Source organism: Acomys russatus, chromosome 1, assembly GCF_903995435.1.
Source record: "Acomys russatus chromosome 1, mAcoRus1.1, whole genome shotgun sequence".
NCBI lineage: Eukaryota > Metazoa > Chordata > Mammalia > Rodentia > Muridae > Acomys > Acomys russatus.
This window is the reverse complement of record NC_067137.1, coordinates 94,239,296-94,261,590: the sequence shown is the minus strand read 5'-3', so window position 1 is coordinate 94,261,590 and position 22,295 is coordinate 94,239,296. Positions and strand designations below refer to the sequence as shown.

General features: G+C 42.5%; 2 protein-coding genes and 1 pseudogene across 2 annotated transcripts in view; 2 read left to right on the top strand and 1 right to left on the bottom strand.

Annotated features, from left to right (window-relative positions):
• Window positions 1-77: 77 nt before the first annotated feature.
• On the top strand, window positions 78-20,471 carry Aldh6a1 (aldehyde dehydrogenase 6 family member A1). Its single transcript, XM_051149215.1, has 12 exons — window positions 78-143; window positions 9,230-9,289; window positions 9,956-10,030; window positions 10,201-10,362; window positions 10,841-10,919; window positions 11,234-11,536; window positions 12,955-13,076; window positions 14,293-14,482; window positions 15,275-15,456; window positions 17,323-17,502; window positions 17,749-17,847; window positions 20,249-20,471. The coding sequence occupies exons 1-12, from the start codon at window positions 93-95 to the stop codon at window positions 20,351-20,353; spliced, it is 1,608 nt and encodes a 535-aa protein (XP_051005172.1). The 5' UTR covers window positions 78-92; the 3' UTR covers window positions 20,354-20,471.
• On the top strand, window positions 4,286-8,507 carry LOC127195392 (elongin-B-like; annotated as a pseudogene).
• Bbof1 (basal body orientation factor 1) overlaps window positions 17,842-22,295 on the bottom strand; it is a 32,226-nt gene continuing 27,772 nt past the window's right edge. The window contains exon 13 of the mRNA XM_051149228.1: window positions 17,842-17,980. Within this exon, the coding sequence (XP_051005185.1) occupies window positions 17,912-17,980 (69 nt within the window). The 3' untranslated portion in view covers window positions 17,842-17,911. The remainder of the gene's footprint in view (window positions 17,981-22,295) is intronic.

The window sequence follows — 22,295 nt, the reverse complement described above, 5'->3', positions numbered from 1 at the left end:
CGGCCGTGTGGAGGGCGTGGCCTAGCGGTGTAGCTCTAGGGGAAGCACTGGCAGCCAAGGTGCAGGGAGCTGGCCAAAGTCGGTGGTGAGCCATGGCGGTGGTGGTGGCGGCAGCGGCAGCAGTGCGGTCCCGGATCCTTCAGGCGAGTGAGGGTGGCGACGTGGGACCATGGTGTTAGGAATGGGCCCTTTGCGCCAAGTTCCTGCCAGACAGACTTCTTGGCCCAGGCCCTTTGCAAACCCTTGTGTTCTACCAGACCCGTGCGTCCGGTCGTCACTCTGTACCGTCTGTGCCCGCGATCCAGCCCCGGTCCGTCACGCCTGGCCCTGCCTCTTCTACTCCTAAACCTTTCCTTTTCTGGCTCTGACCTACCCACCTCCAGTCCAGCTCTATCCCTGTCACTCGCTGGCTTGCTTTCTCTTTGGTTCCTCCCACGATCTCCCTTTTCACCTCTGTACCAGCCACCTCTGTTCCCCAGAAACTCCCCCAATTGGCCACCTTTCTTAGAGTACTTTCCTTTGCCAGGACCGTCCCTTCCCCCACCCAGCCTCTATCTGAGGTAAGCGGAGGATGGGAGCTCGTTAGGGACGCGGAAGGAGGGTCAGCGTAGGAACTTTGAATCTCCTAGAAATGTACCCTTGCGTTCCACATCAAAGGAAACCATTTGCTAGCTGTTTTCGCAAATTATTCTGGTTCTTAGTGTTTTTCCTGAGCTCTGGACCAAGTTAAACTTTCTCAGCGAAGTTAAATGAAGTTAACTTCTGGAGGTAAATAAGGGCACATTGTTTTTGCTAATTCTACTTAATTCAAAGGACCAAACATTTCCCAAACAGGTGGTAGAAAATGGGGGCCAATGTCAGCTCCAACACACCCTGCACTCCGCCAGTCTGGGATTGGAACCCCACAGAAGCCAGCCCAAGAGTGATTGCTAAACTACAGAAGCTGCATGTCTTTGATCCCCAGCTTTGTTGATAGCCTTTCCGGTGTGTTTGCATCTTATCAAGAACTTAGAATATGAGGCCAGATTTGCTGTGTTCCTGGCAAGACTCATAGTCAGGCATTAAGCAACACTGTCTCTTTCTTACTCATGCAGCCTAGGAATGTCTCCTCTCCTGTTGCTCTTTTATATAATTTATTTTATTTTATTATTTATTTTAGTTTTTCGAGACAGGGTTTATGTGTACGTCCTGGCTGTCTTGGACTCACTGTAGACCAGGCTGGCCTTGAACTCACATCGACGATCTGATCTGCCTGCCTCTGCCACCCTGGGTGCTGGGACTAAAGGTGTGCACCATCACGCCTGGCTTAAAATTCTATTTCTATTCATTAGGTTTCTAGGAATTCTACTGCAGAAATGTGTGCCTGTGCTAGATTTTTGGTGTATTCTCCAAAGGTTCAGGTTTGACTATGCTGTTTAACGGGACAGTGTAGGGAATGGGCTTAGTGCGTCAGTGTGATGGCTTCGCTCCCCTAGTTCTGTTCTGGTATCTTTTTCTAGTAACAGGGACTGCATTTCCACTTTACATTTTCCATTAACAACCTCTTAAAATCCTTTATAAAAATTGTTCTCCCTAGGCAGGTCATGGTAGCACATGCCTTCAATCCCAGTACTAGGGAGGTAGAGGTGGCTCTTTGTGATTTTGAGGTGAGCCTGGTCTATAAAATGAGTCCAGGACAAGGCTCTGTTATACAGAGAAACTCTGTCTTAAAAAAACAAACAAAAAAATTCTTCCCCTTTTGTCATTATTACTATTACCCTGAGAACCCTAAGGTACTTTGCCCTTTGCACAAAGGAACAGAGTATCTCTTCCCATGTATGTTATTTCTTAAACAAATACTCTTTTTATTTATTTATTTTTTCTTTGTAGAAACCTCTGAGCTGACTTGGAAAAAGACCAGAAATAATTCTTAGACAATTAGGAGTTAGTGTAACATGACACTTTGATAAAGGCTAGCCTACATGGGCATGGTGGCACATATATAGGCCCAGCTCTTAGAGAAACTGAGGCAGGAAGCCTTGAGACTAATTCAAAACCAGCCCGTGAAGCGAACCCGCCAGAGAGCACGAGGGAGCAATGAAGAGGGCAGCTGAAGAGGAGAATGAGAAGCAACGTTGTATAATGACGTGCCTGAAAATACTTAAACCTATTCCTTAGTAAATGGTTACTGAAAAAAAAAAATCAACAAAAATAGTTTCCAAAATAAAAAAATAAAATTGGGAGCTGGAGAAATAGCTTTAAGGTTAAGAGTGCTTACCTCTCTTCAGAAGGCCTGTGGTCAGTTCCCAGCACCACACTGGGGAGCTGACAACTGTCTCTAAGTCCAGCTTTAGGGAATCTGATGCCTTCTGGTGTCCAAGGGCACCAGTAAAAATGCTGCATCCACTCACACATACACAAAAGTTGAAACCACAAGAAAAAAGAAAACCTGGGTAACATAGTAAGCCCCTGTCTCACACACTTACACACAGTACACACAAATACATAGAAAAAAGAAAGTCGTCTAAACTCTGGCAGCTGCAAATACTACAGGACTATCAGAAGAACTGATGAACGATCAAATTCATATTTTCAGAGGGGTTTTTTTGTGTGTTTGTTTGGTTCTGTTTGGTTTGGTTCTGTTTGGTTTGGTTTTTCGAGACAGGGTTTCTCTGTGTAGCCCTGGCTGTCCTGGACTCACTTTGTAGACCAGGCTGGCCTCGAACTCACAGTGATCCACCTGCCTCTGCCTCCCAAGTGCTGGGATTAAAGGTGTGTGCCACCACGCCCAGCTCAGAGTTTTTTAATGTATTTCTTAGGACAGCATATAAAATAATGAGTACATTTCTTCCACCACCACCACCACCCCCCCCCCCTTTTTTTTTTAAGGTATAAAGCCTACCGTCTCTGTTTTGGGATTGGAAGAATTTATCCTAGACTCACGCATACCCTCTCTTCCTCCCTCTCTGCCCCTCTCTCTCTCTCTCTCTCTGCTTTATATGATAACCTTTCCCATTCAAAGATAAGAAAGCCAGAATTAAAGAAACCCAGTGACTTGCCTCGATGATGCAATGCAAATCTGTGAATTTAGCCCTAACTCCAATACTTTCTAGTTTTAAGAATGTCTGTAAAGATTAGAATTTTAAAATGTATCCCAGCACTTGGGAGGCAGATGCAGGTGGATCTCTGTGAATTTGAGGCCAGCCTGGTCTATAAAGTGAGTCCAGGACAGTTAACGCTACACAGAAAAACCCTGTCTCAAAAAACAAAAACAAAAAACAAACAAAACAACAAAAACCCAACCAAACAAAAATAAAAATGTAGTCAACTGAATTGGCTGACACTTCAGGGCCCTGACCCAAGTTCACCTAGTTTGTAATTGATGGAGCAGAGAATTGAGGACTTAGATCTCGGCATGCCTTCTTTCTCTGCACCGTCCTAGACTTTTAACTTATTCACAACTGAAGTGCAATGAACATGCTAGACTATTGGGGGTGTCAAGAATACTGAAGGGACATAGGGAAAGAGCCCCAAACTCAGCCTGTCCAATTCAGGACACACTCCTGAAAGGGCTGATTCTGTTTGAATGTTTCAAGATTATCAGGTCATTAGCCAAGAGGAGAAGACCAAGGAAACAGCAGGTAGGGAGTCAATGTTTAGAGCAGTGGTTCTCAGCCTATGAGCTGAGACACCTCAGGGTTGAACAGATAGTTATGTTAAAATTCATAACAGTAGCAAAATTATAGTTATGAAGTAGCAATAAAAATAAATATGGTTGAGTCACGACAACATGAGGAACTGTGTTAAAGGGTCACATCATTTGGAAGGTTGAGATTTACAGATCTGGAGAGTGAAAGTAATTAATTTCTTCAGGAATCATACTAATGAGTATTTCTTAAGAAATGCAAAACAAAACAACAACAACAAAAAAATGCAAAACAGATCAGAGATCCGACTCTGCAAAAACTACTTAGTCCTATTTCTATTAAAGTGGGCGTACTGTCTGTCTTCTTTACATGAGGGAGGCTGTGTGCAAGTGAAAACAAAGCTTCGCTGACTCAGAATGCTTAAATTAGCTGATCCATGCACTTTCTATCCTTAAGGGAGAACACATGAAACAACATTTGTAACAACTTATTGCTTGGCGAGTGTTCATCCTTTAATTCTGCAAAATATTAACAAATCCTCAGTCTGTTCGAGGGATTAGACTAGGGGCCAAGGACACAATAGTCTAGTGATCTAAAGAGGGAGACATTTAATATTTAAGCAAGCTATCATCCTGTAATGTGGAATGAAAAACGGAGGAATGTGGGTGCTTGATGAACTCCACACGTAGGTGCTGAGCCCATACCAGAGGCTGGGACTTCCCAGAGGATGATGGCCAGCTAGAAACCTGAGGGAGCTAAGAGTGAGCCATGTAGCCGGGTGTGGTGGCACACGCCTTTAATCCCAGGACTCCGGAGGCGGAGGCAGGTGGATCGCTGTGAGTTTGAGGCCAGCCTGGTCCACAAAGTGAGTCCAGGACAGCCAGAGCTCTGTGTAACAGAGAAACTCTGTCTCAAAAAACCAAAAAAAAAAAAAGGAAAGGAGGAACAGTGTCAGACAAGATGGATCAGCATATACAAAAGCAAAGAAGACAAAACATGTCCAGAAGTCTTGGGCCAACCTTGGGACAAAACAGTATAATGTCCAACTCCAGAGCAGCTGGAGCAGAGAGCAAGGAGGAAGTAGCAAGCAAACTATAAAACCAGAGAAGCAAAAGTACTATGTGGAATCATCTGAAGGACACCAGGGATGTTCATCTTAATTTCAAAGACAGTAGAAAGCCTTTGGAGAGGTTTTTACTGCTTTGTTCTTCTTTGCTAAAAATGCAACCCACAAACTTGTACATAGCAGTTACTTTGCCTCTGAGCTCTACTCCCAGCCCCATGGAAGGGTTCTACATAGGGTGTGGTCTAGCCCAATTCCTCCTAGAAAGATTCTATTTCTGTTTACAGAATAGAAACTAGGACATGTAAGATTGCAAACTATGAACGAGTCCAGGATAGCCAAGGCTACACAGAGAAACCATGTCTTGAAAAACAAAAAACAAACAGAATTCACCTTGGTCAGCCAGTAGCTAGGGACCCCGAGTAGGTGGGCTATAGGAAGAAAAGCAGACTGATGGGAGGAGTTCAGCTCTTCAACATGATTCTAAGCAGAGGGGTGAGAATAGTTATGTGGGTGTTGCCTGAAGAGAAATTCTGGCTGAGGACTGCAGGCCTGGGGATCATCAGGATCTAATTAGGCCACCAGTTGATGGGATCACTTCCGGAGAATATACAGGGTGAGAAGCTAAGCCTAGGAATAAGCCTTGGGCAACTGATGACCAGAAGAGGAGAATGCTCCAGCAAATAGGGAGGGGATGCAAAGAAAAAAAGGGGGGAGGGGAGTAGACAAGACACCAGGGCAACATAGGAGACAAGTGAAAGGGCTTCAAGGAAGAATCATTAACTGTGCTGCCTTTCCTGTGAGGTCAAATCTAAGGAAGACATAGGAGTCACTGATTCTTAATCATGAGGGTTGGAGGAGATTAAAGAGTGGACGGGGGCTGGAGAGATGGCTCAGAGGTTAAGAGCACTGGCTTTTCTTCCAAAGGTCCTGAGTTCAATTCCCAGCAACCACATGGTGGCTGACAACCATCTATAATGAAATCTGGTGCCCTTTTCTAGCGGGCAGGTGTACAAGCAGGCAAAACATTGTAAGCATAATAAATAAATCTTAAAAAAAAAAAAAAAAAAAAAGAGTGGACGGGAGGGACTGAAGAGATGGCTCAGCGGTTAAGAGCACTGACTGTTCTTCCAGAGGTTTCAAGTTCAACTCCCAAGAAACCACATGGTGGCTCACAACCATCTATAATGTGATCTGATGCCCTTTTCTGGCCTGCTAGTGTATATGCAAACAGAGCACTGAATACATAAAAAAAAAAAAAAAAAAAAAAAAAGAATGGATGGGAGTTAGGGAAGTAAAGATAATTAAGGGAAGGAATCCATTTGGTGATATCAAAGATCGCAAGGTGAGGGAGAAAAAAATCCCAATGGTTACTGGGATTTTGCTTTGCTCCCCTTAGCTCCACAATCCTTGTGATCGTCATCAAAAGAATTCAAGGGAGACACACGTGCACAATGTTGGAACCATTGTCATAAATCACCATTCCAAAAGGTGAGAGTGAACTGTGGGCATAGAAACCATCATTCCAGCTTTCTTTTACATCTTTTACTTGAATATTTCTCGTCAACTTTTGTAACACATTGAACATTTTTTTTAGAAATATAATATGAGATTTAACATTATTGTACAAGAGCCTCCTCGCAACTCCCTGATATTTTTTTTACCATATAAAATATCAGTGTATTCCCCTGCTATCAGGTATACATATTCCGCATGTACCATTTTTAAAATAGCCTCATTAAAGTAAAACTGACACAAAAATAATATGTACATATACAATTTGGTAAGACTTAATGCCTGTGAAAGTATCACAAAATAATAAAAATGTCCATCACTCCAAAAAGTTCCCTCTTAGCTCTCCTTACTGCTGCCCCTTTCATTCACAGGTAACTACAAATCTGAGGGTATTACATATGAACTTGTACTTCCCGCTTTATATAACTAAATCACCTAATGTTTCATCTCATTTTTTTTCCCCACTTGGAATGTAGTCTCACTTGGTAGCCCAGACAGGCCTTGAACATGTGATCCTTCAGCTTCCTGAAGTGCAGCTTCATACTCAACTATTACATTTATAAGATTTATCCAGGCTGGGCATGGTGGCGCATGCCTTTAATCCCAGCACTCGGAGGCAGAGACAGGTGGGTCGCTGTGAGTTCGAGGCCAGCCTGGTCTACAAAGCGAGTCCAGGACAGCCAAGAATACACAGCAGAAACCCTGTCTCAAAAAAAAAAGCCAGGCAGTGGTGACTCACACCTTCAATCCCTGCACTCGGGAGGCAGAGGCAGGTGGATCTCTGTGAGTTTGAGGACAGCCTGGTCTACAAAGTGAGTCCAGGACAGCCAAGGCTACACAGAGAAACCCTATAAAAAAATGAGTTCCATTGTGATATTGCATACATATGTACTTTGGTCATATTACCTAATAGTGGACATTTGAGTCATTACCAAGTTTGGGGATAATGAAAGTAAAAATGCTATGAACAGTTGTATTCAAGTATGTGTGAACATATATTTATGTTTTATTACTACTTAATCTGTACTCACGTTGACCGTAGACAATATTATTTATGGCTTGTTACTTGATTTATAGTCTTCAACACTTACTTTAGCTATCATATTTAGTATTTTTGTTAGATTTATGGTGACTGCATTTTACAAAATATGATACTATAACTAAAAATATTCCTTAAGTTAAGACTCTTCTGGAAATCCAGGACATGATCTTTATGATTTATTGTTTCCTTTCTTTCTTTCTTTCTTTCTTTTTTTTTTTTTCTTTTTCAAGGCAGGGTTTTTCTGTTTAGTCATGGCTGTCCTAGACTCACTTTGTAGACCAGGCTGGCCTTGAACTCAGAGCAATCTTCCTGAGTGCCGGGATACTTTCTGTGTCTCCTAGTTTCTTGTCAGGATTTTCATCTAGTTGGTTGGTCAGTTTTTTTTCCTAGCCTTACTGTGTAGACTACCAAGCCAGCCTTGAGTTTGTGGTTACCTATTCCCTCCCTCCACACACACGCACTTTTATTTTTTGAGATATATATTGTCTCAGTATATAGCCCTGCTAGCCTGCAACTCACCATTTAGATCAGAATACTCTTGAATTCACAGAGGTCTGCTTGCCTCTGCCTCACCAATACTAGGATTAAAGGCGTGTGCCATAGCACTCAGCCTTGTCTTTTGTTTTTGTTGTTGTTGTTTTGTTTGTTTTTTTCCGACACAGGGTTTCTCTGTGTAGCCTTGGATGTCCTGGGCTTGCTTTATAGACCAGGCTAGCTTTGAACTCCCAGAGATCTGCCTGCCTCTGCCACCCTGAGTGCTAGGATTACAGGAGTGCACCACCAAGCCTAGCTATCTTTTTTATAAAGACTATGCAGCCAAAGCTGCGGATGTTGCCCAGTGATGGAATGCTCACCTAGCATACTTAAGACCCTGGGTTTGGGGTGCATCGAGCCAGAAGCCCAGGATAGACATGTTTCTCATGATCTGGCTCCACAAGACCACCATCTTTACAGATGCCAAGGAGTCAAGCACTGTGTTAAACCTGAAACACATTGTCAAGGGCATCCTCAAATGGCCGCTGGACGAGCAGCAGCTGTACAAGGATGACTAGTTCCTTGATGACGGAAAATCTCTGGAGAGTGTGGCTACACTAGCCAGACAGAACGGCCACAGGCCCCAGTCACAGGGGGCCTGGCCTTCAGAGCAGATGATGCTTTCAAAGCCCTGCACATTGAGCCCTCCTCCAGCCCTCCAGAGCTTCCAGCTGTGATGAAGCCACGGGATTCTGGAGGCAGTGCCAATGAACAAGATGTGCACTGAGGGCCCCAGGCCCAGAGAGAGAGAGAGAGAGAAGAAAAGACCGGAGTTTGATCTTCAGCTCCTGGGGGCTAATGGGAAAGTACTTCTTCCTAAAAATAGACTTAAATCAAACAAACAAACAAAACCTCTCACGGTGATGCACACCTTTAATCCCAGCACTTGGGAGGTAAAGGCAGGTGGATCTCTGAGTTCAAGGCCAGTCTGGTCTACATATTGAGTGCCAGGACATCCAGGACTACATTGAGAGAACTTGTCTGAAAAAAACCAACAAAAATGCATATGACCCTAAGCTTTATGTGGTGGCTTACACGTATAATCCTATACTTAGGAGGCTAAAATAGGGGATCATCATGGGTTCAAGGCCAGCTTCAGCTACATGATGAGTTCCAGGAAAGCCTGGACTTAGAGTGGGGACTGTCTCAAAACAAAACTATATGGTTCTTGAGACCAAACCCCTTTATGTAATCACGGTAGCTATATGGCATAGAGCATTATAACACCCTCTTGCCAAGATTTATATACTTTTCTGTGTTCATTTATCAAAGTTTTGTTTTGTTGAAATAGAGTTTTAGTGTGTAGCTGTGACTGGCCTGAAACTTCACTATGTAGACTAAGCTCATTTCCAGCTCACAGAGACGGACTGTCTGCCTGCCTCCTGAGTGCTGGGCTTAAGAGTGTGGACCACTAACCTGGCATTCATCAGATGCTGTTTAACCCCATAGGTGTCTTCTAAAGTGAACTCCACATGGTACCCAGCAGCCTCCTTCTCTTCATCATCAGTGGTGAGTAATTTTGGTCCTAAAGATGAACTTCTGAGAAGGGATCCATTATAATTTCCAGGCATTCTATTTTTATATTATTGAGATCAAAATGCATGTAACTTTTAGTATTATGGTTTCTTGTTTAAATGTTTATGTGTTCTTCGGTACTTGGCCTGCATGTATGCCTGTGCATCATGTGTGCCTCATGCCTACGGAGGCCAGGAGAGGGCATTTCACACCCTAGAACTAGTCATAGAGACAGTTGTGAGTGGGTGCTGGGAATGGAACCTAGGTCCTCTGGAAGAGTACCCAGTGTTCTTAACTGCTGAGTCATGTTTCCAGCCCCCAGTATAAACATTTTCATTGTCCTGGAAGTTTAAATTTTTGGTGAGGAAGGGCTAGAAAGATGGCTCAGCCATCAGATCCAATTATCCACCAGAATTCCTTCTTCAGAAGAGAAAAAGAAACAAAATAGGCAGGGTGTGGTGGCGCACATCTTTAATTCCAGCCCTCGGGAGGCAGAGGCAGGTGGATCTCTGTGAGTTCGAGGCCAGCCTGGTCTGCAAAGTGAGTCCAAGACAGCTAAGGCTACACAGAGAAACCTTGTCTCCAAAAACTAAAACAAAAACAAACAAACAAACAAAACCCAAAATAGTAAGTTTCTTTGTGTATGTGTGTTTTCTCTAGCCAACCGTACAGCTCTTCATTGATGGGAAATTTGTGGAATCCAAAAGTGACAAATGGATTGATATCCATAACCCAGTAAGCAAAAGGTTTTTGGGGCTTAAATCTACTAGCATAGAAATCTGGGAGCAAGGGGCAAGGTGGGGGTGGGGTGAGGTTGGAGCTCAACCACAGCACAAGGCTGCTGCTCTGAGCGGGTTGACGTGGGGAAAGTGAGGCACTGACAAAATGTGGGGGCTTCTTTTCAGGCCACCAATGAGGTTATTGGTCGAGTCCCTCAGTCCACCAAAGCTGAAATGGACGCAGCAGTTGCTGCTTGCAAACGTGCTTTCCCTGCATGGGCAGACACATCTATTTTAAGCCGTCAGCAGGTCCTGCTCCGCTATCAACAACTTATTAAAGAAAACCTGGTAAGAAATTTGAGTAGTTTCCTAGCCTGTTTCCTAGGTATGTTGTGACCTCTACAGAGTCTTGGTCAGCTGTGCTAACTCTACAACACAGGACATTGGTTGTGATCCTTTTCCTCATTTGAGTGCTGCTTCGGTTTAGTTTTTCCTTGGAGAAATACAGGGGCTGGATGGAGAGCTCAGTGGTATAGTATGTGCTTAGTGCTTAGTGAACAGGAACGAGATCCTGGGTTCAGGCCTAGTCCCAGCACTTGGGAAATGGAGACAGGAAGATCAGGAGTTCAAGGCCAGACTCAACTACAAAGTGAGTTTGAGGCTAGTCTGAGCTACATGAAACCTTGTGTCAAAACAACACCAATAACAACAACAAATCAACAGCAGCAGCAACAGCAAAATCATGAGCTATATCCCCAGCATCTAGCAAGGAAGTAGATAAAGGAGCATCCTTGGGTTAGTTTCTGTTTCTATGTTTCCTGTCTAGAAAGAAATCGCCAGGTTAATCACGCTGGAACAAGGGAAGACCCTCGCTGATGCGGAAGGGGATGTATTCCGAGGCCTGCGTAAGCTGGGGGACCCTCATGGGACTTGTGGGAGAGATCAAGAAGACAGGAGGCTAACCCCGGAAATGGGGAGGCCAACTCTTTAAAGGCGTGCGCCACCACCGCCTGGCTTTTTCTGTTTTTTAAACTCAAATATTTTGGAACATATATGCATCTCACTATCTTGTTTACCCACTCAGAGAGTCTGTTTATCTAATTTCCCACGTAGAAGGACAAATCCCAGTCACTGGCCTGACCCACCCCCTATCCTCATAGAGCTAAGTAGTATTGGGCATGGAAAGGTGGCGACCTGACGGATGTCTCTTCTCTTCCAGAGGTGGTCGAGCATGCCTGTAGTGTGACATCCCTCATGCTGGGAGAGACCATGCCATCTATCACCAAAGACATGGACCTTTATTCCTACCGTCTGCCACTGGGGGTGTGTGCAGGCATTGCACCATTTAATTTTCCTGCCATGATTCCCCTTTGGATGTTTCCCATGGCTATGGTTTGTGGGAATACTTTCCTAATGAAGCCATCAGAGCGAGTACCTGGAGCAACTATGCTTCTTGCTAAGTTGCTCCAGGATTCTGGCGCCCCTGATGGAACACTGAACATCATTCACGGACAGCATGAAGGTACCCTTTTTATATAGCTATTTCATCTGACTCCAAAGAAACTTCGGTGTTCGATAATGATTGGGGATTTTAATGTTTATTTAACGTGCGTGTGACTCTCTGTGTGTCTGCCACATATGTATAGGTACTCATGGAGGCTACAACAGGGCATTTGGGGTCTCCTGAGGCTGAGGTTGCAGGTAGTTGCCAGGTGCCCAGTGTGGGTGCTGGGAACTCAGTCCATATGCTCTGGGAGAGTAAGAAGCCTTCTTAGCCACTGAGCTGTTTCTCCAGCTCTATGATTCGGTATTTAAGGACGAGGAAATTAGCAAGGAAGGATTTACTAATAGTGACCTTCAGGTTTGAAGGTCATGTGTCTTAACCATCTTGTCACCTGGATGAGCTAAGGTAACTAGGGAGTAGCAGTGTTTCCTACTCTGTGCTACATTGTGGGACACCCGGAAAATGGATTAGGACCAGACTAAAGAGAACATTTACTTTCTTGTTTAGTATCTCCACAACCTTTTAAGGGAGGTGCCATTTTTCATCTTACAGATGAGAAGATAAAGGCGGAGTGCAATTAAGTCATTTGCTCTAAGTAACACTACCAGAAACTGGGGAAATTGGGGTTCATCTATCCAGGAAGGCTAGCTTTGGTTCTTATGTTTAAATGGTGCATCCTATCACCTCTCGCATGAGGGTGTAAGTATCTGAGAATCTGAGACATATTCTTAAAGGATAAAATTAAAAGGTCAAGTTCTGAAGGAATGTTACTTTATTTGAGGAGACTAAAAATTGTAGGCTTTGTGCTTTGTCTAAATAGATCACCATACAAAGGCATTTGTCACACAAGCCTGGTCCCTGAAACCCACATAAAGGTGGAAGGAAAAAACCAGTTCCACAAAGCTGTCCTCTGATGTCTGCACACACACACACACACACACACACACACACACACACACACACTCTCTCTCTCTCTCTCTCTCTCTCTCTCTCTCTCTTATAATAATAACAATAAAGTTTAAAGAAATTATGGCTTTCAGAGAGTAGAAGTGGAAATTCTGGAATACTAATGAGAATTAATAAGTAGAATTTGTAGTTTAGACAGCTGTGGTGAGCCAGGCGTGGTGGCACACGCCTTTAATCCCAGCATTTGGGAGGCAGAGGCAGGCAGATCTCTGTGAGTTAGAGGCCAGCCTGGTCAACAAAGCAAGTCCATATCAGCCAGGATTACAGAGAGAAACCCTGTCTTGAAAAACCAAAAAAGGGCAGGGGGTGGGGGGCTGGAGGAATAAGAGTACATCACAGTCAGGCTTCCATGCGGAAAAGTATAAATGTCCATTTATAATATGGAGAAGGGGAGATTTGCTGTGTTGACAAGCCTATGGCTATTCATTCCTCATAGTAACCTTTTTTTTTTTTTTTTTTTTTTTTTAAAGCTGTAAATTTTATTTGTGATCATCCAGACATCAAAGCAATCAGCTTTGTGGGATCCAACCAGGCAGGAGAGTACATCTTTGAAAGAGGGTCAAGAAATGGCAAGAGGGTCCAAGCCAACATGGTGACTTCTCATTTCTTTTGCTCCTCAAACTTGGCTATATGTATACGTAAGATCTAGGAATGGTCCTTCAGTAGACAGACCACTCATTCCATGGCGCCTCACGGCTCAGTGTTGTCATTTCATCTTGAATGTCTTCTTAGTTTCTGAACCTTGTGAAGTTTTATTCCGTTATGGTGAGCATCTTTTCTCATATACAATTAATCTTGGTGACAAAGGGCATATTCCTCCTCAAGAATGTTACTCAGGTTCTTTAGTCTTCAGCATTAACGGCCACATTTTCTCTCTCTCTCTCTCTCTCTTTTTTTTTTTTTCCACATTTTTTTTTAGACCTGTTACAGTATTTTGTATCCTTAGGCCTACAAAGTAAATAACTGACACAGGGAGACATAAATGTACTTTAAAGCGGCCAGCACTTCACCGGGCAGAGTCTGAACTGATTCTGATCTACTCATAAACTAAACAAACTACTCTAAACCTTATAACACACATATATTCCAAGCACTTGACACTATGACCCCTGGGCCAGTCCTCGTCAAGTCCCCACTGTCCTCCTCCAACCATCAAAAACCCTGTCTCCCTCCAACTGTCCAACTTTCTTGCCCCCCTCCAGGAAGTCCCGCCTCCCTTTTCCTGTCCTTCTGCCCAGCTGATTGGCTAAACAGCGCTTTATTGACGGTTGATACATTCACTCAGCATTCTTCCACATAGACCTAATTTATTGATTCTTTTAAAAGTGTGTGTACTCTAACTACTAATGCTATGGTTTAAACACATGGCAGAGAGCTGGGTGGCACATGCCTTTAATCCCATTGAGGCTCAGGCAAGCAAATCTCTGAGTTTGAGGCCAGCCTGGTATACAGAGTGAGTTTCAGGACAGCCAGGAACATGGAGCCCTGTTTAGTATTGCTTAGACTTCAGCAGTATTAAAAATAATCTCTGTCCTTTGCTACAGAGTTCAATACTAGCTTTGGCAACTTAGTGAGACTCTGTCTCAAAATAAAAGGCTAACATGTAGCATACATGAGGTCTAGGTTCAATTCCCAATACTACAAAATTTTAAAACTAAAAAAAAAATTTTTTTAAAGATTTGTTCAAAATAACAAAAGATGAATTCTTTCTTTCCATGAACTCTCATATGTCAGATTATTTGCTTTTACTTTTTTGGTTTGACTGAATTTAGTGAAGGAAGGTCTGTGCACTTTCTGCGTTTCTTTAGGGAGCCAAAAACCATGGGGTAGTCATGCCAGATGCTAATAAGGAAAGTACCCTCAACCAGCTGGTTGGGGCAGCATTTGGAGCTGCTGGTCAACGCTGCATGGCTCTTTCAACAGCCATCCTTGTAGGAGAAGCTAAGAAGTGGTTGCCAGAACTGGTGGAGCGTGCCAAAAATCTTCGAGTCAATGCAGGTAATCAAGCAATTGCCAAGTAACTTTAGACTTTGCTTTTGTGGTCTTGCCAATGGAGAGCAGTTGTGTATGTTCCTACTGTTACCTCCCTCTCTCTCTCTTTCCTTTATGTGCATTTGTGTTTTGCCTGCATGTGTGTCAGTGTCAGATCTTGAAGTTACAGACAGTTGTGAGCTGCCGTGTGGGTGCTGGGAATTGAACCCTGGTCCTCTGGAAGAGCAGTCAGTACTCTTAACCCGAGCCATCTCTCCAGCCCGTTACCTCTATTTAACTCTACTTGTCATTCAAACTTTTTTCAACAGTCAAATTTTATGTTAATAAAATCCTAGACACATGTAAACTAACCTGAGCCCATGGGGGCTCACAGAGACTGACCCACAAACTGAAGAGCATGCATAGGCTAGACTTAGGCCCCCTACACATATGTAGCAGATGTTCAGCTTGGTCATCATGTGGGTCCCCTAACAATGGAAGTAGGGGCCGTCTCTGACTCTGTTGCCTACCTTTGGATCCCTTTCCCCCAGTTGGGCTGCCTTGTCTGGCCTTAGTGGGAGAGGATGCGCTTAGTCCTGCTGACACTTGATGTCATAGGGTGGGTTGGTACCCACTGGGGGGTGGGGGCTCCCCTTCTCTGAGAAGAAGGGGTGAGGGGATAAGGGTGTGAATGGGAGGAGAGAAGGGGCTACGATCAGACTGTAAAGTGATTAAATAAATAGATGGGGGAAAGAAAGATATAAAGTAAAAAAAAAAAACAAAAACAAAAACCCTTAGATCCTCCTACTTGTTTTATAGGAGACCAGCCTGGAGCTGATCTTGGCCCTCTGATCACCCCTCAGGCCAAAGAGCGAGTCTGCAATCTGATTGATAGTGGAACAAAAGAGGGAGCTTCCGTCCTTCTAGATGGGCGAAAAATTAAAGTCAAAGGCTATGAAAACGGTAACTTTGTTGGACCAACCATCATCTCCAAAGTCACGGTAAACAACTGCGGATTATTTCACAAATGCAAGAGCTAAAAAAAACACCTTAGAGGCTATGAAATCTCATCCCTCTGTAAGTGAAGATATTTAAGACCATAACTCCTGCAAGGATTGCTCAGTTATTCTATCTGGAAGCTAAAGAGATAAATCTCCCCGGCTTACAACCAGAGCTCTTTTCGCTGTATGGCACATGCCCTGGTTTGCTTTCTATTGCTATGATAAAACATGACCAAAAGCAACTGAGGGAGAGAAGAGGTGTGTCTGGGTTTTTGTTTTGTTTTTGTTTGAATTGATTACAGTCAATCCCTGAGGGGAGTCAGGGCAGGAACCTGGAGGCATAAACTAAAGCAGAGACCATGGGGGAAGGCTGCTTACTAGCTTGCTCCCTTTGGCCAGTTCACCTTGCTTTTTACACAACCCAGAAAAACTTGCCCAGGAATGGTACCACCCATAGTAGGCAGGGCCATGGAAGGCTAAATTTTCAGCCTTGCAGAAATAGTCTCTGTCACTTTGACTCTGGTGTATAGTATAAAATCAACTACAAGCACATAGCTATGTTCCAGTGAAAAATCTTTTTTTTTTTTGTGGGGGGGGGGGTTGGGGGGGTTTGGGGAGGGTTCAAAACAGGGTTTCTCTGTTACATAGAGCCCTGGCTGTCCGTATTCCCTTTGTAGACCACAGTGGCCTCAAACTCAGAGATCCATCTGCTACTGCCTCCCTGAGTGCTGGGATCACAGGTGTGCACCACCGTGCCAGCTGAATTGTACATTTTCAATTTCAATTGTACAATTGTACATTTGAATTTTGTAAATTTGTTTGTTTGTTTTTTGAGACAGGGTTTCTCTGTGTTGCCTTGGCTGTCCTGGGCTCACATTGTAGACCAGGCTGGCCTCGAACTCACAGTGATCCGCCTGCCTCTGCCTCCCAAGTGCTGGGATTAAAGGCGTGCGCCACCACCACCCAGCCAAATTTTGTTATTTTGTTATGAAATAGTCTTCTGATTTTTTTTTCCTAACCATTAAAAAAAAAAAAGGTAGAAATTATTCTTAGCTTGTAGGCTGTGTAAGAACAAGCACATTTGGTCTACAGACAGCAGTTAAAACCCTTTTCTTACACTTTTGTTTCCTACTTGGGCAGTGTCCCAATCAATATATTGATGACCCAATATTTATTGAACACCTTACCCTATGCCCAAGATTTAATTTCATCTTTACGAGAATGAAACAAAAGAAATAAAAATCATCTATCAATTTTTATTTATCAAAGTGTGACAGTCTCCCAGCTAACATGACTGATAGAGGCAGGCTTTTTGTTGTATGTCCTCACTAACATATCATGGGTTGAAGTTTCTTGTCACAGAAATACAGAGGAAAAACTTATTGGCAACAAACACAGCAGGGAAGGTGCAGTGGTGAAGGATGTTTTGAATGTTTCAGTAGAACCCACTATCAAAATTGGAGACTTATTTGGAAGCAAATGAATAAATAAGAATGGGATGTTTTGTTACAGACCATTTAGGAAAGTGTTTCTAGAAAAGTTCTGGTATACTTATATACATTTGATTTATAAAAATGACTTTTCACGTAACTTTCATTAACAATTGTATGAAACAAGTTGTACAGGTGCTGGTAATGGGCCTTGAACTTGAAATTGAGTACTGAGAAGCAAAGAATGCAAGAATTCCAAGTTATTTATATGGTTGTAGCTCTAAAGGTTTCTACTTTTGAACAGAAATGAGAGAAGATGAAAGGTTACTAGCTTGAAAGTTGCTTGTGGAGACAATGGGTAGTGAGTGAAAGTGTCAAAGAAGCATAAAATAATTTAAAAAGCTGACTTCTTTTCTGGATCCATCTCTCCTGACAGCCAAGTATGACTTGTTACAAAGAGGAGATTTTTGGTCCAGTTCTTGTGGTTTTAGAGACAGAAACACTGGATGAAGCCATCAAGATTGTAAATGATAATCCATATGGAAACGGAACTGCTATCTTCACCACCAATGGTGCCACTGCTCGCAAATACTCTCACATGGTGGATGTCGGACAGGTATGTGAATACACTGCTCTATTAATTGCCCATAATTCCCCATCTCTTTCTCTGGAATAAAAGTTCTTAGGGTGGAGCACAGGGTGCAAGATGAGTACTTAAAATTGCTATCTCCAAAAGCCCAAACCAAGCAAAATCTAAAAAAAAAAACCAAATAAAAAAATAAGTGTCTGATGTCCTTGTCCTTCTCCTCGGACTCTGTGGTATGAGCCCTAATCAGTCTTCGCTGTGCATCTGTCTCTTCAGGTGGGTGTGAATGTCCCCATTCCAGTGCCTTTGCCAATGTTTTCCTTCACCGGATCTCGATCTTCCTTCAGAGGAGACACCAATTTCTATGGCAAACAGGTAACTTTTGAGTTGGAATTCTCTTTTCCTTTGAGAAATGTTCTTGAACATATTCAGAGCAAGATTACATAAAAGAGGATCCACTTGTATCTGCTGTGGCGTCATCTGTTGCTCTGCTGTATTTCTTAAGCTCCTACAAAAGATATTAAAGTTAACAAACATTTTCCAAGTCTCTCTTCGAGTAACTCAAGATAATAGGTTTAAAGGGAAGAGCACAAAGAAACCCAAAATCTAGCGGGTGTGGTGGCACACGCCTTTAATCCCAGCACTCGGGTGGCAGAAGCAGGGAGATCTCTGTGAGTGGTCTAAAAAGTGAGTCCAGGACAGCCAAGGCTACACAGAGAAACCCTGTCTCAAAAAAAAAAAAAAAAAAAAAAAAAAAAAAAAAAAAAAAACCCAACAACAACAAACAAACAAAAAAACCTAGAAAAGAAAAAGAAACCCAAATCTTTGTATAGGTCATCTCCTTTCATTTGAATGACTTCTTATCATTTATTGTATCTTGTATCTTGGTTTTAAATGACTTCAGTATGTATACATATTATACATATATTTGTGGGGTAGAATTGAATATAGGGCCTTACAAAGCCTTGACTGTACTGCTTTTGGTAATTCAGAATTGGATCTGTACATTCTTTTAGGTCTGACACTTTACATAATACAGCCCATATCACTGACTACCAGAAATAGAAACTGTTGAATACCACTTACTTTGCTATGTCATTTCAGTTTCTCCTTACAGCTTTGTTATAAAAAATGAGTTTATAAAACAAACAGGGCTCAAGGTTAAGCTATAGTAAATAAGGTTAGAAGCAGGATTTGACTTTACTGTTTTGTCAGCTCTGAAGTAGAGTGGCCAGACATTTTAGTTTTTGTTTTTTTGTTTCGGTTTGGTTTTTTGAGACAGGGTTTCTCTGTGTAGCCTTGGCTGTCCTGGACTCACTTTGTAGACCAGGCTGGCCTTGAACTCACAACCATCCATCTACCTCTGCCTCCCTACTGCTATGATTAAAGGCAAGTACTACCACGCCCAGCAAGAAATTTTAACATGATTAAATTGCTCAGTTTTTTTCCTTTGATAAGCTATGCTTAAAATTCTAACTTCAGTATATTAATGATAACTGAGGTTTGACTGTTTAGTATGTGCCAGTATTGTACTGTTTTTATTACTTATTTCTTTTTTTAGCTCTACAATCTTTTTTTACATATACATTTATATTATTATACATACATACAATAAACTACCTACACCAAGGAGACCACGAAATAATGAGGAATTATATAAATGTTATATTCTTCATAGTGTTTTGGCTATTTGTATTTGGCAGCCTTGAAGAAAATGTCTTTTCTATCTTGGTGCATCTAAATTATTTAATTCTTTGAGTGAGAGATTGGGTTGGGGCGTCCATGTAGAGATCAGAGGACACCTTGTTGATCCTTTCTGTCTGGACTCCTTGTTGTTTGTCAGACTAGCTGGGCTTTGAGCTTCCAGAGACCTACTCTGTCCTCCCATGTCACCGTCAGGATTACTGAAGCCCGCTGCTGCACCTGACTTCTACATGGGCCTGGGAATCTCAACTCAGGTCCTAATGTTCATGTGGCAACTACTTTACCCACAAAGACATCTCCCGGAACTTACGTTTTGCAGACATGTCTTAAGTATCCTAATATGGTCTCTAACTTACTGTGTAGTCAAGGATGACCTTGAACTCTTGATCCTCCTGCCTCTACCTCTGAAGTGTTGGAATTACAGGCATGTATTACCATGCCTGCTTTATGACATATTGGAGGTTGAATCCAGGGCTTCATGCATGTTAAACAAGCATTCTACCAATTGAACAATATCCCAGCCCCACAGATATGGGGAGCTTTGGGGAAGAGTTATATATGTTTTGCCTACATGTGTGTCTGTGCACATATGTGTGACTGATGCCCTCAGAGACCATAGGAGGGAATTGGATCCCCTGTAACTGGAGTTACACTTGGTTGTGAGATGCCACGTGGCTGCTGGGAATAAAACCTTGCACTCAATAGTGAGCCACCTTTCTACACCCCCACAAATGTTTCAGGTATACTATCTCATGAACAAATATTGGATTTTGTTGCACCAATTACTCAAATAGGAACATGAGTGCTGCTTACAGCACCTTCAGAAACTAATTGAAAAGTTGTATATTCCCACCGGGCGTGGTGGCACACGCCTTTAATCCCAGCACTCAGCCGGCAGAGGCAGGCGATTGCTATGAGTTCGAGGCCAGCCTGGTCTACAAAGTGAGTCCAGGACAGCCAAGGCTACACAGAGAAACCCAGGCTTGAAAAACAAAAACAAAAAAAGAAAAAGTTGTATATTCCCTATTCCCAGAAGTATATGCTGACTCTTTTTCTGTCTTTGGTTTTTCAGGGCATCCAGTTTTACACTCAGCTAAAGACTATCACATCTCAGTGGAAAGAAGAGGACGCTACTCTTTCCTCTCCTGCTGTCGTCATGCCTACCATGGGGCGTTAGAAACAAATTCAAGACTCAATCCAACCTGAGTCGTTTCCCACCATTCTTGGCAACCTTCACTTGCCATCTTTGCCCAAATCAGGTCCATGAGAATGGAATATGTTGCAACTAAACTCTTCGTGAGAACTCTCAGCCCAGTCATAGGGAGACTGCAAGTAACACTAACACCAGGCCTTCACTTGTTCTTCATGCTTCTGTTTTCGAAGTAACTGCCACGTGAGGGGTTTACCGAGAGTGAGTGCTCTTCTTCTGGTAACCTGGAGAAGTGTGTCAGTGTAGGGACAGATCTTCCAGTAATTCAAACTCTTCACCCTCAAACACAGCCCTCTATCAATTGTGACCTATTTTTACTGATCCCAACATTGTGACAACTGCTTTTCTGCTCAATACCACTTTCTTCTATATGTTTCATGATCACTATTTAATTCTATCATTGTCTATGTTCTTGCTTCTTAAAATACTTCTCAAGGATACCTCAGGATGCAAATGATAAGGTAGCTTTTTGTTACATGTCCCATGTTTTGTGGTTTTCTTTAGTAATCACTAAATCAATACTCCAGCCATTAATTCAGGTGCAAATAAATCCTTAGAAAAATTATTTCACAGGTTATTTTTGACCCAGAAATCAAAGAATCTCCAATCATGAAAGTAAACAAGAATCTTGCCTTAAGTAAGCCTACCTATTTGCCAAATTTTATGTTATTCTTTCTTTTGCCTGCATTTCTCATTAGGTGATTTATTGTTGTTTGGGTGGGGTTTTTCATTTGTTTTGGTTTTTTGAGAGAGAGTTTCTCTGTATAGCATTGGCTGTCCTAGACTTGCTTTATAAAGCAGGCTGGTCTCAACCTCACAGAGTTCCACCTGCCTCTGCCTCCCTGAGTGCTGGGATTATAAGTGTGTACCACTGCGCCCAGCTAGTTGGTATTTTTTTAATAAAAGAACTCTTCATATAGAATAACTGATTGAGCTGTAAGAAATTTCAATTTTTCATGCTTTGACAGTATTCAGCCACCACTTATTCAACTGCCTTTAAACTTGCTTCTAATCTAAAGCTTAAGTCAGAAGAGGCTGATGTGTGAAACAAAATAGTTTGTCTGTTTGATCTGCCTGAAGCCTGGCTTTCTGAACTAGATGGCTTCAGGCTCTGCTTAATGTTGAGTGCTTAGAGAGGTGTGGCACTGGTCATCTATTTTCCACTGTTCTGTACAGCCATGGGGACAGTGATGCTGTAGTCCATTCGCTTAGCTAGAATAAAGGTGGTGGAAACCCTTGAGAACTCCAACTCCGTGGACACAGGATACTAGAGTACCCACTGCTGCTGGAGTCAGAGCCTTCGGTCTCTTTAACAAAACACAACTCTGATTTGTAGACATTTACAGTTTGTGGCTGCTGTGCCCTTTGTTTTCTCATAAATCACAGTTCATACTTAATTCAATCCAACAGCTTTGGGCTGGGTTGAAATGTGGCTATTATCTAACTTCCAAGTAGGATTTAATCATAAAGACTCCTAATATTTTCCTTAGATATAAAGGAAGTTACTTTAAAAAATTACGACTAATCAGAATTGTGTTACTCTAATTAGAATCAACTGATTTTGGCCAACTATTTGTGCTCAAAAGAATTTGTTTCTTAGATCAAATCTATAGTTATATTCAGGTTAGTATCACTAAAACAGAAAACCAGCATTTTTCTTTTTTTCCTATATGCCTTCATTTGAATTTTGTCAGATTCTATACTGATTATGAATAACCAAGTACAAATAAAAAACCCTTAGGAAAAAAATACGGTTTTGAAAAAGTGGTCTTTTCTTTCCTTTGTTCTCTAGGTTACAGTGATTTGTGCTTCTGATCTATTTGCAAAGCCAAGAGTTATAAGGACATTATGTTTGTGCCTCTATAAAAGATAAGAGGACTGAGTGAGGCCCTTTGTCCTAGGATGCAAA